General features: G+C 46.5%; 1 protein-coding gene across 2 annotated transcripts in view; it reads right to left on the bottom strand.

Moving 5' to 3' along the window:
* The window catches only part of PDLIM4 (PDZ and LIM domain 4), a 47920-nt gene that overhangs the window by 11849 nt on the left and 17126 nt on the right, over positions 1 to 18945 (bottom strand). For both annotated transcript variants that reach the window (XM_041398047.1, XM_041398048.1), the window contains exon 3: positions 13300 to 13384. In XM_041398047.1, the coding sequence (XP_041253981.1) occupies positions 13300 to 13384 (85 nt within the window). The remainder of the gene's footprint in view (positions 1 to 13299; positions 13385 to 18945) is intronic.

Raw genomic sequence — 18945 nt, 5'->3', positions numbered from 1 at the left:
AGTTTGCAGTAATAACATTTTATGTGTGCTGTGGAAAACCGGGATGTGCAGCAGGAAAAGGAAAATTCAGGCTTGACCTGCAGTTAAATTGTGCTGAATCTACACAGCTCCCCTTGGTCCCCATCTAAATGAATTTGCTGTTTCTCCATGGTAAGCCACTGCCAAATATATTTAAAAGCATATGCACTGTTTCTTTAAAAGAAAGGCTGTGAGTCTACTTCTTATTCCATGTTCCATCACTCTGAGCACACTTGCTGTGCTCCTGACTTCAGGGCCATCCCTTCCATCTCTATCAGCAAAACCCCTGCTAGGCAGCTCCACGTGCAGGATGGGCAACACCCGAGGCCAAGGGACCAGTCCTGGGATTTTCACTTGCGGCTCCCCTTGTCCACACAGATCCACGTTCATTTGGGGAGGTTTTCTCCCCAAATAAGATTAGTTATTTACAGTGTGAGAAACACATCAGCCAAGGATTTAGCTTGATGTTCATATTTCCATTTGCTTTTTAAGTCCCAACGTAAACCGTGGAAATCTTTTTGTCATATGACCTCAAGTCAGGAACTCAGACGCCATTAAATGACAAATTTTCCACATTATTTTACCATTTTACCAATGTCAAACATTACCTATGTGTTATTCCACACACATGGAATTTCACATACATGGGTGTGTTATTAGTCAGTCCCATCCACACCCATAAAACAAGCAATACCTACTGCTAATGTCACCTGAGCCAGCCTTTGCCTGCAAAAACTCAGTATGGGGAGAGGAGCTAACTCCAGCAATTGGGAAAAGCAGCAGGAAGCTGGACACAGCCCATGGACACATGCTGGCTGCTATTTCCAGCCACGTGAGTCACAAACATGCCTGGACTGATGAAAGACATAGATGCTGTGTAAGGGGCTGGAATCTGTTTAACCCGGTTTAATTTGTTCTAGGGCAGCTCCCCAACACAGCTGCCTTCCACCATCTTTTCAGTAGATTGAAGCTGATAAAAAACCAAGCAGGGAAATAAAACACCATCCTGTGAACAAATAACAAAGTGTATATTGTGGGGCTCTGATACAAAGCTTATTTTTACCTAAAGTAATCCAATAAATACTAATTAGAAACAAGTGTCTATCCCTGGTGCGCAGGAGAACTCACTGGCGCTCACAAACCTTGTAAAAACAAATAGCTAAGAGAAGTAAAAAACAGATCCTGCTAGAAAAAGATCTTGAAAGTCCAATCCTTCAATTCTTCCTAAGGCAAATGTCCACTGATAAAACCAAGCTTACTTAAGAACTGAAAGATGGTGTCTTTGAGTTTTTTTTCCCTACCATCAGCTGAAAACCTGCAGCCTTCAGCAAGCTCCCAGCAATTTCCCCTGCCTCAGAAGCTGCCTGGAGCCCTCTTGGCACAGTTCCCTCCACACCACACATGCACAAACACGTGGGGAAAACTGCTTCCAACATAATAACTTCAAATTGTCTATTAAAAAAGGAATTTTGCTGCCAGGAATAATATAATTTTAACTGCTCCCCAATTCATATTCTTTAAAAAAATACATATACATATATATATACACACACATACAAGCAGGCTATGGGTTCCCAATTCCAGATTTAGATTGTTATTTCAAGGGAAATAAAGAAAACACTCAACCGTGATGCAGAGAGGAAAAGAAGGATCATAAACATTTTTTGGGATAAAACCAATGGCCCATATGGGTGGCAGCACTGACAGCAATGCTTTTAGAAAGCCATTACCTTTAATTATCTGGGCCAGACTCACACTCAGTCCAGGGTGGCTGGAGGAGAGGGCTGGGTCCTCTCCTCTGACCTCACCTGCTCCTGCACACTGGTGCCAGCCAGACCTTTCCTGGGGAGCAAGGAACTGGCAGCTGTTTCCAGAATGGAAACCTCCTCCAGACCATCATCTCCATGGACTTGCTTAAATCCAGGGTAGTTTGTAAAGCGTCACCCCTTTGTCCCTGTTAAGCTCAGCAATTTGTACATCAGGACCAAATGTTGCTATAAAGCTCAAACTTATTGCTTGGGCACTCTCCAAAAGGAGGCCCTTGATGGAAGGGAGGAAGGAGAGCCCTTCTTGCACTGCCTGGCATCCCCAGGGGCCACCACCTCCCTGTCCCTGCGAGAGGAGGATGTTCAGGGTGGTGGCAGCTCACCTTTCCTCTGCTCAGCCATGTCATAAAGTCACAGGTGACCCAGCAGCATCCACAGGGATCAAGAGGCTCCTCCTGCAGCCCAAAATGCTGTTCCCAGGTCAGAACTCAGTCTCTTCCTCAAAGGCTGTGAGATCTCTGCAAGGCTTCACTTTGTGCAAAACACTCATACATTCACCCTCAGAAACTCAGAACCAGATGGATTTTTTTCCAGTTGTCAAATTCAAGATCAGCTCAAATTTCCCCCCTTTGAGGCCTAATTTGCTTTTTGTTGCTGGATTTTCTTCCTGCTTTTTATGGCCTTTCTTAAACTGAATTTGCAAACCCTCCTTAAGAGCTGGCCTGTAAACTCTCACCAAAGAGAACTCTTTCAGCCTACAAACCAGAAACTCCCAATTTGTTCTCTCATGCTTGGCTGTATTTTTAATGCATATTGCAAAATGTCCTATCTGTCCTCCCACCCTTTTTCAACTACAAGTCCTTAGCTCTAGAGACCACAGAGATTTAGAGAACATCAGACTTCATATTCTGATCCAAGGCATTTTAAGTTCATTTACTTCAGCATGTCATAAATCAGACTTTTAAAAGACCAGAAGTACAAACAAAATAACTAATCTCCCTTTTCCAGACTACCAGAGATTAAAACTGAAGATTGCAAATTTGACAGGCCAACATTGGCTCCTAGAACCTCCAAACAAGCCACTCCACCCATGGCATGATCTGGAAGGGCTTTGAGCAATGATGGCTTCGGTGTATCTAAGAAACCTTCTTTGGGAGCAAACTCACCAGCTGCAGAGCTGGAAACATCTCTTGAATTACACCTCCAAGCCCCAAGTCCACCCTCCATCTGCCCTTGTGCAATGGTGATGGGAGATTTGCCCAGACAGGACCAGCAGCAGCTCTGTCCCTGCGATGTGGGTGCCCATCCCCAAAGGAATTGCCTGCACCTTGTTTATTTTCCTAATCCTGGGAGTGCTGGTCCTGTTCTCACACACCACATGAGACTCAAACAGAGCTGAAGGCCACGCTTGTCTCAGCCCATTCTGTTTGATGTTCCTCAGATTCATCCCCTTCTCAAAACCAGACCATGATGGGCCGGTGCCAGCTGCTGTTTGCTGCCAAAATGCTGAATTACAGACACAAGTATTGCTATTTATGCACCAGGAGGTACAGCATCCCTCAGCTATAGAGTCACCTGGAAGAGGTGCCTCTGGTGACCGTGTTTGGTTATCTGTGTCCACCATCCAGCAACAGCAGGACAAGCCTGTCTGCTTCAGCTCCTCCTCTGGCTTCTTTCTCCCTTGCTCCAAGCTTGGGTAATTGAGTCCCAGCTGATTCTGGTCTCTCCTGGCAGAGCTTTCTGTGGATGAAGTTTTGCCTTCATTACTGCAAGTCCTCTATCATGTACATGTGCCAAGCAATCAAGCCTGAAGACATATCCCACTACATCCTGACATCCTCAAGCCAAGACTCAGCCTCTGCACAAAAGACAACTGCAACGCTGTAGCTCCCTCCTCTCTTTCCCCCCAGGTTTCCAAAAGTAAAGACACTACTTCATCTCTGATGAACCAATTCAAAAGTCCCAGAAATGGAAATCTTATTATTACCCCACAGTGGGGGGTGTATGGGACAGACAGCATGGATTTCATTTCAGTGCAAAGAAGTGATTCACACTGTGGCCAACAGCTGAAGGAACAGGATTGATTCTCCAAAAAAAGCCTCAGAAGAAGTCCCAGGGGAACCCTTATGACAAAGCTGCTCCCAAAGCTTGGAGAAAAGGATAAATTTTAAAACTGCACTCATTCTAACACATATTTCCCTATAAGCACAGTTCAGATGTTCTGTGTATACGCTGCTTTTACAGACTAAGCAGCCTTCAATCTAACTTTCAAAAGCTCTAGCAAGTATGATCCCATTACTTTGCTCAGCTCAGAAGATTGAGGAAAAAAGGTAAGGTCTAATTTGCTGAGGCTGGATAAACTGAGTGTGTGAGTTCTTTTACAAGACAGATTTTAAATATTCTGCCAAGCTCCCCTTTCAACATTGTCAGAGCCTGAAATATTACAGTTTTTGACTTAAACATTTCCATGAAGGACTTTTAGAACTGTATTACAAAAGCTGTACAGAATACCACCACACCCTGAATGGGCCTTTGAGTGAGGCCCTGGACTGTTCACTAATGAAGATAAGATGAAACTCAGGAACTGGGGACATTCACAAAGCACAAGCTTAGCACCTTGGGGAGGAGACCACAGCCCCAGGGCTATCAGCTGCCAGGCTCACACAGACCCTTGCACCCAAGGGTGGGGGGAGAGAAGTGCTGTAGATGGGCAGTATGATGACTGGCTCTCACAATTAAGGGATGAATACTGTGTGTATGTTGAGAGATTTTGTTGGTGTATGGTTATGTTACTGTAGTTTGTTGTTTGGACACCCTCTGTTCTCCCCATAGTCCCCTTTCCCCCCACTGTATTGCAGCCACAGACAGTCAGGGACACGGGGAGGGAGGGTGTGCACGTGTCCCTTGCATGGGGCAGCTGGAAATGGGGAAAGCCTATTGCTGGGGGGCTTGGCATGACGACACCTCACCTCCAGTCAAACTGCAAGAAGGTCTCCACCAAGGGACAGCAAAGAAGAGTTGACTGCTGGACTGCAGGAGGGCCAGGGCTGGCTGAGGCAACCCCAGGGGTATAAAAGGCACAGCAGCCACTTTGTGGATGAGCCTGTGGCAGCGGCCCACGCTCCCATCGCTGTCCCTTCTTCCTTATTCAGTCCTTTGCTGTGCTGAGGTTTAATAAACCTTTGACCTCAAAGGGGTCTCCAGACCCTCCACCAGAGATGATGCAACAGACCCTCAGTGTTGCAAGGGACAGCGTCAAACAGGCCCCTGCAAGGGAGGCATGTGGGCTTTCCCACCTGGCCCAAGGCGTATAATCCATGGAATTCTGCACTCTTCAGCGTGTGGCGAAGTGATGTGGGACCCACACCAACAAGAAGAGCAGACTGAAGGAAGCAATGAGACATTGGGACCCCTGGATGGGTGATATGCTTCTGATAACCCCTGTCTCTCTCTCTTTCTCCTCCCCCTTCTTTTTCTCTCTTTCTTTTCTCTTTCTTTCTCTTTGCCTCTTTTACTATTAAATAAAAAATGCATCAATTTTTTTTGGCACCAACATCTAGCCTCATTTGGTTTTAATCTAGTTTTTGGGTATATTTTGAACCTTCAAAGTTCTTTGTGGTTTATACACAGAGACTTAGCTTTCCTCACTTTTCTGGGTTTAAACTGGATCATAACAAATGTATACCACAGTCTGAAGGAAAGCCTTATCCATCACATCCTTCTCACTACACTCCTTTCACAGCTGTCAGCTAAATATCAAATTAGTTTTTCAGATCTCTCTAAGTAAGAGACCAAATTCTTAAAATCAGATCTTTTTTGTAAAAAGGCTGCAGACAATGTTCACATGAAACATGACTCAAGCTAGAGCCTGGTGGAGCCCCAGCCCGCCCATACTCCCAGGACAGGCTGTACTGCACAAGGGCATGTAGTGACAGGACAAGGGGGAATGGCTTCACACTGACAGAGGGTTTAGATGGGATATTAGGAAGAAATTCTTCCCTGTGAGGATGGTGAGGCCCTGGCACAGGGTGCCCAGAGCAGCTGTGGCTGCCCCATCCCTGGAAGTGTTCAAGGCCAGGATGGATTGGGCTTGGAGCAACCTGGGATAGGGGAAGGTGTCCCTGGCCATGGAAGGGTTGTGGAACTAGATGGGCTTTAAGGCCCCTTTCAACCCAAACCATTCCGTGATTCTGTACAGCACAAGGTATAGCACAAGGCCAGCACACATTTAACCCAGGGACAAATCTCTCACACTCTAAGGGCAGTAACATTTCTCCACCTTGGAGCAGCCATCTGGATGGCCATCAGCAAGGCTCTGATGGGTGTTTCCTCTCACAGCTCCAGGGAGAAGCTGCACCCTCATGCAAATTAAAGAGCTCAGGAGAGACTCAAGCTGCAATGCCAGGACTTTATCCCTTAACCTACCTGGCTCTTAAAAATCCACAACAATGAAAAAAAGTTACCTAAGACTGTCATGATTAAAATGTGTTTGCATTCATCTTGCCTGCACAGAGCAGAGAGCACATTTCTAACATAAGTGTGCGAGGGGCATTTACCCAGCAGACAGAGGAGTGCTCTGTATGAATGTCTTGGTAGAAGAGCCTTGAAATTTCCTCCTTTGCCCAGCAGCAGCAAGCTCCTGTCAGGTGACTACCTCACTAGAGCTAGGCTTAACAACAGCCTAAACCCTAGAGAGGGCTGTCCTACATCCCAGTGTTTAGGGTCACCTTCCAAGCCCAGGAACAGGAGGGCATGCCTCAGTGCAGCTGTTGGACTGATGCCCCCACCATGCACAGGCTGCTGTTGGATTAACTTCCCCACTGACAGCAAATAATATCCACTAGATGGAAAAAAACCTGAAACCATTACAGCAAGTGTCCACTGCCCTCCTGACTGCCCTCTTTCTCCCAGGGAAGATGCTGCTGCTCCCATTTCAGTCCATGCTTCCATTGAATCGCTTTACTCACCATCTGATGTTTGGCTTACAGGACAAACCTGGTGAGCTTAACACTAACAGACTGTGTCCTGATATCATGTTTTCCAGCTTACTGTCACTCTCCTCCCTCTCATTTGGGGAATTGTTGCATTTTCAGGTATTACCATATCACACATTCTGATTTTCTTTCCATAATCATTATCAGCAGCTAATTGAAACTAAAAGTTTCACTGGCAACAAGCTAAGCTTCAGGCTATAAAAATATGCCTAAACTCAAAGGTGCCTATTTCACCAGGATGGCTTATCTGAACCTCCTTCTGTAAAAGCCAGGACAAGGTACACCAGAAAACACAGCAAAAGCAACAGGATGATATATTGTTTCATTTTAGAATGTTTCCTCATTAATAAAAAATACAAATTCAGGTAGATTCAAAAACATGTCTCAGCCTTTCCCAGCCCTCTGTGGCACGAGCTGCAGTAGGGGATGGAAGCAGCTGCTTCAGCCTGATCAGCCTGAGGGACCACAGTGAGCATCCCTCCAGCATCTCTCTCTGCACCACAGGGGATGGCTCTCTCCACTCAAGTGACCTCCAAGAGCTGTTAATTCCTCTTAAGTGAGACAGAAAGAAAAGTGAAAGAGGATAAGCTGTTTTTCCTGATGGACAAGAACAAACACTGAGCTACACCCATGCTTCCAAACACACTTCTGACTACACAAGCAGCAGTTTCCTTACCTGTGTTAATGGAGTCATCACTGAAACTGATGTTATCAAGTAAAATAACACAGTGTATGTCTGTGTTAGCACTTTAGCCAACAGCACTTTGTTTTGTCCTAAACCAACCCCCACTGTTATAATTTCAATATAATTCCTATGTACCTTCAATGAGAACCAATTCTTCAAGTTACCTGGACAGAAGAAAACACTATTTTTAAGTTTTCATTCTCATTTTTTCCCTCCCTTATCCTAATATTGTTTTTGCCTCTTTCATATACCAGGACTATCAAAACTCACTTAAAGATGCTAATTTACCTAAGACATACACAGAGAATTTCACATAAAAGGTTACAGCTTCAAGATGTTACAATGGTACTCAGAAAACTCCTTTGCTTTCAAATGATGCAATATTATACCAAAGGCAAAAGTAAATACAAGTGCACATGCTATGTGTGTGTAACCTCTTCACCCAGTAAATCAGATTAGTGTTTTTTGTAGTGTAAAACCCCAATATCTGGGTGTGAAATGTTGCCCGAGCACCCAGAGCTCATGGCTGATGCACCCACAGTGGCTGTCAGCATTCAGCATGTTTCTGCTATTAAATCAGTCCTCAAACAACGAGCTGCGAGTTCCCATGGAAGGGAGCCCGGGTTTGTGCCAGGGCATGAGCTCATCCTTTGTTTTCCCCAAGGCAGACATTTTCCCTCCTTCCTCAGGAGAGTGCTGCTTGGTGCCCCACTGGCTGGGACTGGGGGTCACAGCAGGAGCTTTCCCAGAAGCAGGCATGGCCCATCCTGTCCCAAGAGCTGGGGAGGAAGGATGGTCAGTCTCCCTGAGAAAGGAAATTCCATCTCTCCAGTCAGGATGCTTTAACCCCCAGCTCACAGAACTCAGCATGGCCTATGCCAGGCTTTTGCAAAGATGTACATAGAAGTTTCCTGCTTGGCAGCAACCCACAGAGAACTTAAAACAAATACTCCATCTAATTAAAGCTAACTTAAATCCATTACTCAGTTAATTACATAAGGAGACACTCACCCTTAGAAAAAAAAATATATAATCTAGCAAAAAGTAAATATGAGCATATTTAACACCTTTTTAAAGGTGCTAAAATCAGTTCTAAGGGACAGGTTAGCAGACAACTACCCTCCCTGCTTTACTGTGGGAAACCACTGCTGTCCCTGGGTTCCCAGAGGCTCAGAGTGCCCTGAAGCCCACACGTGATTTCATTTATGTAATTAGGAGCAAGCTCCATCAGCAGTGATACTATTTGTGAAGTCAGGGCAAGTATGAAAAGCTCCCAGGAGTGATGCTGCAGAGCCCATGCTGGGTGGATGCCATGTGCAATGAGAGGTGGCAGGTCCTCAGCTCTGCAACCACGCTCACCTGAGCCCCTCTGACAAGAGCAAACAAAGGTGTGTTCACATTTCCACTGGCCTGGCTCACATCCAGCACTGCCTGGATTAGGCTGCTCAAACAGTTACAGTAGATGCAAGTTTGCCCCAATTCCTCCTCTTCACCCCATTCTGGCTGGCATTTTCACATAGGAAGCCACACACCTTGCACCTGATTTTAGTCAGAGCAAACTAACAACAAATCTCTGTGGACTGACACCTGGGTGTCAAGAACAGAGTAACACATACGAAAAATAATTCTTAAGTGATGAGCAGAAACAGCCTTCTCATTGTTCCTGTGCAGCTCCCCTGATGCTGTGGCTCTTCCCCCCTGCCCAGAGCTCACCCTCTCAGTTGGGTGGTCAGGCTGGGAAAGCCACTGCTCAGGACACAGCACAAGAGAGGACCAGGAGAGCTGATGCACCTCCCTCATGCATCTCCTGAGAACGACACAGGGCTGCTCTGCTAGCTCAGTAGCACCAGGACACCATTCCCCATGGACTGCTGTGGGAAGTGCTTCTGCTGTCTGCCCTACCAGAGGAAACCCAGCTTTTCACTCCACGCAGCTATTTCAGCCAAGCATCCTTGTTTGGGAGGACTTGCATCCTATTCCAGCTCTGGCTACGTGCTGCCAATTTAATTTCTGCTGCAATTATTCTCCCACCCACACACTTGATCTAATGTCAATTAGCACTGACAGGGTCTCCAAAGCCCACACTTCCAGCCCCCCTGGGCCAGAGAGCTGCCAATTTTGGCAGCTTGGGAATAAACAACAAAACAAACATCCTCTCTTTTTATTAGCACTGCATGGCAGTATTTTGACTAGCAAGCTCATGCTACAGGAAGCCAATAACAGTGGGATCTCCAGAAAATGATGGATGGGTGCTCCCACTCCCCCTGTCTGCCGGGGAGGAGTGGCTGGGACCAGGGCCCACAAGGACATCAACACCATGCCAGCTGAGCCTGGGAATCCCAACATGTAAGCAAGGATGTCATGTCTTCATGATGGAAATCTGGACTGCTGTCTGGAAAGCTCTGAGCTGTCCCCAGCATCCCACAGGTCCCACCTCCACCCATCTCTGGGTCCAACAGACAGGCAGCCCTTCATGTAGCAAGTCTGAACATCACTGCATTTGTGGCCTCCTCTGTATGTCCTTCCTGTTAAGGACAGACTTGTCCAGCAAAACCAACTGATAATCAAAGTCTGCTTAAAAAAAAAAAAAGTTATTTTTCCCAGAAGTTACTCACTCATCCTGTTCAGTGCTGTTCCTGCTAATTGTGAAAAAGCAGCTCTCCGGTTCAGCTTCTTCAGTTTGAGGGCAGCTATTCCCCACAGTCATGGCAATAATCAAAGTTTTAATAAGGAGGATTGATCACATTCTTGGACTCTGAGTAGTGGTTTACCAGAAAGCTCAACTGAGAAACCACAACAGATTTAGAAAAAGGGGAGAGGAAAATTCACCAGCTACTCCACACCTTCCAAGTTCTCTTGCACAGAAGGTAACTACAAAATTTCATTGCCTTCAACACAAAGATTACCCCTAAAAAGCTAAATTGCAGTAACAGAAATACAGATTTTCCTACAAATCACTCAGACTGAGGCATTCTGCTTATGCTCACATTTCAGGCAAGAGTTACTGTAGTCGTAAGTCAAGATTTTCAACAGATCTTTGCCCAGTATGATGAAAAAGCATATAGAGTAAAACCTGGAAGAAGAAAGGATATTGCTCCACATTACTGCAAAGGCCACTTGGGGTAAACTCTCAAAATCTTTTTCAGGGACAAACCCCCAACCTCTTTTTGTGATTTGAGGGCAGAATTCCAGCAGAAATTTTTTCCTGTGTTTCAAAGCAGATTGCTTTTTTCCAGATGCAAGGAAGTGCACCTAAAGGTTGCACATATTGAGCCAAGTTATTACTTCACAATGAAATTTTTCCTTCTCACAATCTAGTACGGGCCCTTGCCAGAGGGGCTGAATGAACACGGCACAGGACAGCCCTGGGTCACCTGGCACTGCTCCACAGGGATCCCAGCCATGCCTGGGAGCACTGCTCCCAGGGGATTGGTACCTGCAGCAAAGACTGGCTCTCTCTGGGTGATGATGGTCACCCTCAGCCTCACACAGGTCAGAGGACATCAGTGATAACACCTGGGTTAGCACAGCTGCTGTTCCAGGCTGTCAGCATGAACCACACTGGAGGCACAATGTGATGTGGAGAGAAGAACCAACACATCTTGGGTGCAAGCACAGCAACCTGGAGGTGTGTGTGGAAATCCTTCACTTCCTCTCTGGGAAACCCAAAAAGCCACTAAGGAAGACAACAGGACACAGGCACCAAAAAAAAGGAGCAAGAGCAGGAATCTGCTGCCTGTACTTGTGTACCCTTGTTCACATACCTCTCTCAGTGCCCTACCACAAACATATCTGCTTTACACACCTCCTCCCCAGATTTACGTATTTTCAATGTAGGTCTGGATTCAGAATAGTGCATCCCTACCCCCTTCATTATATTCTATTAAACTGTCTAATTTTTAAAAAGATCCATATGTAACATATATTAATAGTCAGATTCAAATTCAATCTGCATTAAACCTCAGGAAGTTGTTTCTGGCAGTGGAACTGCTGCACATTTGTTCCTCATTTAATATTATTCATAGGTAAAGCCTAGTAAGAAAAAATATCTGTCAGAAAAGATGGCTGTAATTGATAAATGAAGCAAACATGGCCAGAATGCAAGGCCCAAGCTCACACACCAGCCTGTGCTGTGAGTCAGGGCAGGAAAGACAAACACCCCCATGTGTTGCTGGCGTGTGGGGCTGAGGCAGCTCTGCTGGTGCTGCGCCTCTGCCCGCTGTCCTGGGCAGAAATGCAGAATATCTGCAAATTCCACATCGCTGGAATGGCCAACAGACCCCATGGCCTCACACTCTGGTCCAGTTCTCACGGAGTTTGGGGGATCTCACCCTCATCCTGAGCACTCGGTGGGCTCTCTGCTGCCAGTACTTCCTCCCCATTCCTCACTGAAGGAGACTCCACTCCTTACAGCATCATCTCCTCTCTCCCACCTTTGCAGCTCTTGTATTCCTTCTGAACTGAGCCAGGGAGGGCTGAGGGGGCACCCTGGAACCCTCATCAGCAAAATTCATTCCAAATCCTCTCTGGAAAGGAGCAATTGAGCTAACCAGCAGATCCTGCATGCAGGCATTTTGTAAGGGCTGGAGAAAAAGCATGGAACAGCATATGACATAAACCATCTCTGTGGAGGAGACAGCCATCTGAGCAATATTTGAACACTCAGAATCAGCCAAAGGGAGCTCACATGCTTTGGGGGCAAGCTCAGGGGATTCTGACAGCATAAACTTTGATGTTCTGAAGGCTGTGGGCCTCTATCTCTGCCCTGGGAGGGGTGGCCAACCCACAGCAGTGAGATGCCCCAGCTGGCTCGAGCCCTGCCATCCAGGTGCCCTGGGAAAGCTGGCAGCATGTGCACCAGCTCAGCACACATTCAAGGGGGAGCCAGGCAGCAGGAGCAGCCCTCTGCCTATCCTCCTGGTCTCCTCCTTGTTCCCCAGATATCTCCACAACATGGACCAGAACGTGCAAAAATTGACAATCCAGTACCTTATAAGCAGAGAGGGAGAAGAGAAACCCCATTTCTCTTTCCATCAAGAAGCCAAAAGAGAATGAAAGTCACCTCTGACCTTGCAAACAAGCCATTAGAGATGGGTAGGAAAGATGGGGAGACCTGCTCAGCTCCATCCACCACCTGGCTGCTGCAGGAGACGGGGTAGTAAGGCAGGGCAGGATACAGGTAGAAGGCTCCAGGGAACAGAGCTGAGGACAGAGGGAAGAGAGAAGCTGCAAAACAGAGAGAAGGAGTGAGAGAGGGAAAAAAAAAAACCCAAAGGAAAAAGATGAGAACATTACAAAAAAAAGAAATCCACCATCATGGGAGGTGAATCACTGTCACAGGATTGGGAGGGTGCAGCAGATTTTGGAAGCAGCCAAGGTAGAGGCACATCAGCTGAGGCAGATGCAGACAGACCCTGGACGTGCTGTACCTTGGGAAGGGCAGACACTGGACAGTCAGAGGACTCCCAAGAGCTCCATCCAAAATAACACTAACTCTGAGCTTGGTCACAGCCTCATGGGGTCAGTGCTGGATGCCACCCTCCATGTGCTGCCCAGCCATCCTGTGTCCCCAGCAGGCTGATCCAGCAAAGCCTGGCTTGGCTGGAAGGCAGTGACACAGATGGGATTATGCCAGATCTGCTCAGGATCTGGCTCACCATGGGAACCAGCCCAAGAAAAGCACAGATAGACCTGCAGAGAACTTTAAAACCACACATGGAAACTCCTTCACTTCTGGAAGGAGCACAGGGCTTTCCAGCCTCCAGACATGGATGTCCTCTCCTCAAAAGCAAGCTGGGAGAGCAGCAGATGTGGGGCAGGGCTGCAGCTGCCATACCTGTGGGTCCGGCTCGATGTTGATGCGGTATGCTTGAGCCTTGCCATCTTCCAGGACAGGGGGGGACCAGGTCTTCCCTTCAGATCTGCAGTGGGAAATTAAGTAAACACTACTTAATTTGCTTTTAAGAAAGCCCAAACCAAAGTGCTCCCCCCCATACAAACAAAACCCAGAAAAATCCCAGAGAAAGAAACAGGCTCTTTAAACAAAACAAAAAAAGCAATTAAACAAATTAAAAAAAAAAAAGCCAAAAAAAACAAGCCAAAAAAAAAGAAGAAACCAAATATATATATAGCATCTATTAATTCCCTGGCAGGTTTATATTGTATTTGCAATTTGCAGTCCAAAATTATCCTCAGAAACATTACAATGATAAATAGAGAAGATGACAGTTTTATCCCATTAAAGCTCAAAACCATCCTTGAACTATAAGGTTCTGTCTCAGTTTGAGGTTAAAGAAACAAACTTATTTTGGTCAAGACATCAGAATACAGACTCTTGGTGGCTCCTGTTTTGCATATTCCTGGCTTTGTGCCTTTATTCTGGCCCTGAATCCAGAAAGTATTCTGATTACACATGTGTATAGATATATGCATACATATATACATGCAATCCCTGGCAGGTCTGTGTACTAGACCACATCAGGAATTCTATAAACACCTTTCAGGGAGAAGGCTTTCACCACCCTGTATGAATCATCCTGACCCTTTCAACAGTTGCCAGATAGAAAAATCCCTAAAAATACAGTTTCCATTCCCAAATGCATCTTCAGTCCTGCCAAGGCAGAGCAGAATACTGTCACTGTCCAAAGATTTTCCATGTGCCTGATAATTTTTTCCCTACAAAGGCATCTGGGGACATGGCTGGAATGTGATCTCCAGCATAGATCTCCAGCACTTCAGGTATGAGGGAGTCACAGGAGCCTGAGCAGGGTCCAGCAGGTACATCCACAGACTTCTCATGATGCAAGAAGGTTAAGGTGGAAGATGGAGACTCCAGTAAGTTCAAGATAAAGCTTTCAACATGCAAACTATTCTGTTTATCATCACAGTCTGTATATGCACCACTTCACAAATATAGGTGCTGTTCCCTGGGCACAGATGCATCGAAGCATCCTTTGTGGACTCTCACCCCTGCCACATTCCACAATCACTTTCAGTTAAATTAACTGCAAAGTCCAAGTTTGAAAAATAGGGAGCATGACTTTAACCCAGGAATTCTCCAGGAGATTTTATCTTTGGTATTTTGCAGCTACACAAGTCAACATACAAAGCTGCCCTTACAAATCTAGGGTCTGACCCAAAACCTACCAAATGCAGGGGCTCCCACTGACTTGAACACACTTTGGATCCAGCCCCTGAGGATTTCAGCTTTTTTTACTCATTACTGCCATTACAGCTTTTTCAACAGGGAATGATTACTCTCATAGCTAGTTATCTTGTTCTGGCAATTCATCTTTACTGTTATTTTTTGATATTAGGCTGGGATAATTCATTATAAATTGCTCTTTCCAAGTGGGACAAAGTCCCTCCCAGGAACATCAGCATTCCCAGCAACTCCCACTTGCTTTTTGCCATGATCTGGTGCTGTGCACATTGCTTCCACATTGAAAATCAAATCTGGAGGCCCAGAACAATGGAAATGCCTCATTACATTGCAGGGACCATCATTATTATTTCTGTGCTTTCCCCTGCACTGAGCTAGCCTGATGAGAGCTCGCAGCACCCCGAGGAGGGTCCAGGATAACTTCCCCCCACTCAGCTCTGGAGCCCACTTGCCAAACACAGCTTAAAGCATCTCCAAAGACTTCAACCTGCCAGTAAATAAGAGCAGAGCTTCAGCAAGTGATTCTGATTGCAGAAGATAGGAGCAATAGCCGTAAATTCATTCTGTGTGAAGGTACCAGTCATGAGCATTACCAGCACTCCCAGTTGTCCATACCCCGGACAGAGATCACACTGTCTGACCAGAAGGCAGATAAACCCGTGCTTTCTAAAAGTCTTCATGCGTATATTTACACTTAATGACAGACATGGACAGATTTCAGTTTACATGGAGAAGCTCATTCACGGTTAATGCGTTAATGATTAAACTCAAGGCTCCACCATCAGTTCTGCAGAGTGACAAGAAGTTCTTGGTATAACTGAGACCAACTGTGACAGCTTCCAGCAACAGCCTGAACACAGCCAGGCTCACATCAGCGCCAGCTTCCATCTGAAGCACACTGGAACAAGCTGATACAGCACAATCTGGGCTCCACTTGGCACTTTGAAAGGCAAAGCTAAGGAGAACGGGAGAACCACCAGCCTCACCAAAAAGAAAGTAAAGTTGTAAGTTTAATGAGCATTTATGCTTACACAGAGAGGCCCCCTCTTTCCCCTGGGAACAGCAAAATACCATGTAATCTGAACTAATCCAAAACAATTAAGAGATTACTCTGCCTGAGCGAACAATGCTACAGGCAGCTACTGCAGGAGGGGCTGATGCTTGGAGCTCACAGCCCAACCCCAGCTGCCGGGAACATCCCATGCCCGCATGCCCAGCAGGACCAGCAGCAGGGGGGGTCCCCTGTACCCCCAGAACAAGCCCCAGAGCAGTGGGGACTCGGGGGCCAGCAGTCACCCCAAGACCCCCCCAGCAGCAGGCTCACCCTACCAACAGTCAGAGCTTTGTGTTTAGGCAACAGCAAAAACCCAACACATTTCTCATACGTCACAGGCAACAGATCAGGCATCACTCAAATGTTCCAAGTGGTTTAATTTACAGCTCAAGGACAGGAAAAGTGTTCTCAGATGTGCTATAGGGGATTAAAGGCAGTTATGTGGAAATCATTACCTTGCACTTACACCACTCTGTTCTCTTAATGGCGTCTAGGACAATCCCAAGAAAAATAACTTGACCTAGGTTAGTGCAAGGCCTTCCACACAGGGCTTCGTAGGAAACGGACCCATAAACAGGACATCACTTAAAAAACCCCAAAGCTGCATACATCTTTTATCCCACCACTTGCTTTCTAAAAGTCTCAGTCACTCTCAAAGATTACTTGCACATGCTCACATATTTTACCAGAATGTTTTTTCACCTGGTAGTGATCTGCAAGTCTCACTCTCAACATTGGTAGAGCTGCTCTTAAGTTGCAAGAATTACTGTGTCTTACCAAATTTCTTATTTCTCCATCCCCTAAAAACATTTATCACTTTGGGAAGTGCCAACCTGGATCCAGGTCACTGCTGTCACCATGCAGCTGCAAAACCACCATGTTGCTATATTTCAGCCCCTTTCTTTGGGGGGTGACTCCAGGGTCCTGCCCATCTCCTGACTGCTCTTCACCTCCCTCCCATCGTGGCACATCACTGTGCTCACAGCTGATTGTTACCACTGATTTGGCCATTAGCCTTCTAGAAGCTGAGCTCGGTCTAGAAGCAGCTACACCCAAACTTCCCAGGCTTGTGAACGTCACCCCAATAACCAAGAGGTGTTGGATCCATCCTCTGCAGGGCAGCTGAGCTCTGCTCAGCACCCCAAAGGACACAGCTCCTTCAGTCAATGGGAAGAAGCTGGAGGATTTCTCCTCCTTCATTCCTCTCAGCTGAAACCATTGTGTATTGCTCTGGAAAGCTGCCGGGTTTCCTCTCTATTAGCCTTCAAGGAGCTCCAGAGGGGAAGCTGTGATTCACTTTTTCAGTTGTACTTTTACTGGAAACTTGAGAACATACATTGTCATCCTTCCCATCTTCCAGCAGCTTGCCTGTGCTGCTTACAGCTAACAGACCCCAATAAAATCCCCAGGAACTGGGGGAGATGGAAGGAACATCAACTACGTGAGGTTCCAGGTACTCTTGGGGCTGCAAGTCCAACAGATTCATTACTGGGCTTTCTTACACAAACTTTCAGAGAAACTCCTTCTTTTTATATAGAGCAGGGATAGATAATCTTCTTATCCAATTCTCCAAGCATACTCTGCAGTGGCATACACAGCAAACCAAGGAGGAAGAAACTGCTTCCAGGACATAGTTTAAATAGAAGGAACCAAAGCTGAACCTTTGAGGATTTATTCTTTGACACCACAGTCAGGAAATAAATTAAACTCAACCACTCTGTGGTTCTTGGCTGCACCTGGGGCCAGGCAGATGCTCCCAGTTGTCCAGTATCCACCTGGCCCTGTGCACAACAGCTCCAGGGCTGTCACCAAAAGAAAGGGCTGGAATCGGATTGGACTGGAAATCATAAAAGTGTGAAAGTTGAAAAAGCCTCTTAGACCATCAAGCCCCAGTGCTGCCCCAGCATTGCCAAGCCCACCACTAAACCATGTCCCCAAGTGCCACATCCACATGTCTTTTAAATCCCTTCAGGGATATGAGGTCCCTGGGCTTGAAAACCCTTTCAGCAGAGAAATTTTCCCTAACAGCCAATTGCAACCTCCCCTGGCACAACACACTAACACACTTCTTGCCTCTTAAGGAATTTGTTGTGTAACTTGGAAGCAACTTCACAGTGAATAAAAAGAACAAGTTTTATACCAGGTGTTTGTGAGTAATAGTTCATGGGGCTGCTCAACACCCCGGATCTTTCTCCAACCAGCTGCCACATAACTGGCCTGACCCCTCCTGCACTAAGGCAGGCAAAGTACATCCTGTGCTACCTTGGCTTGAGATTCAACAGCTGGGAAGATGTTTAGTTTATCACCAGAGCAGCCTGAACCATCCCACTGAATCTTAATCAGCACCATCACTGCCTTCCCCACAGCCTCACTGAGCCCATGTGAACTCCTGGCCTCCCATTCCGGAGCCATTAACCACAGCCTGAACATCCAGCCCTTGTTCCAGGAGTGCCCACACCAAGTAATTCCTCACATCTTACATCAGTGCCCACATAGGCATCAGTTACATAAATCAACTCCTCTTGTAAACCAATGAGGATTTTCAATCACTTTGTTTCAGAACAGTAAGGCCACTGTGCTGCTTTGCCTTTCACGGTCCAAAGACAGACTTGCACATGTTGGGGAAAAGCAGGATCCAAAAAATCCAGGGACAAAACACCCACTAACTTCAGGGAGGTCAGGGGTCTGGCCAAGAAAGGAGGTAGAAAATGGAGGGTATGAAGAAGGAAGTAAACCCCCCCCCAAGAGATAAAGGACAAAGAGATTTTAAAAAAAAAGGAAATATCTTCTAGTCCAGCCTGAGAGCAGGGGCAGCTTCACAGACACCAACAATGACTGTGGGCTCCAGGGGCACAGGAGAGCCATGAAGCCCAACATGCTTAAAAACCTGTGACATCCCCTTGCCAGCAGTTTTCCCAATGTGGGCACAGGGCCAGTTTCTTCAGGAAAGCTGCAGCACAAGCCTTCATCCTCTCTGGCAGATGACAAAAGGTTCAGAAGAAGCTGTGGGGCTCGCCCTGGCCCTCTGGCACAGCTGGGCAGGTCTGGACAGTGCTGCCAAGGGTTTCCTGGCAGTCTGTGTCAGCAGGAACGGAGATGCCATGAGGTCTCCCATCCCACACCCAAGGTACTTTCAAGTGATTTCAACAAAACACAGCTCCAACCCAATTTTATGGCTGCCTTTCTTTGATGCATGATACTTGGTCTTGGTCAGGCCACTCAGTAACTACCACTTCTTGTTTTCCCCACATTCTGACTTTCCTACT

This window comes from Onychostruthus taczanowskii, unplaced genomic scaffold, assembly GCF_017590055.1.
Source record: "Onychostruthus taczanowskii isolate IOZ18803 unplaced genomic scaffold, ASM1759005v1 scaffold14, whole genome shotgun sequence".
NCBI lineage: Eukaryota > Metazoa > Chordata > Aves > Passeriformes > Passeridae > Onychostruthus > Onychostruthus taczanowskii.
The sequence above is the reverse complement of the archived record's forward strand: the minus strand, read 5'-3'. Positions and strand labels throughout refer to the sequence as shown.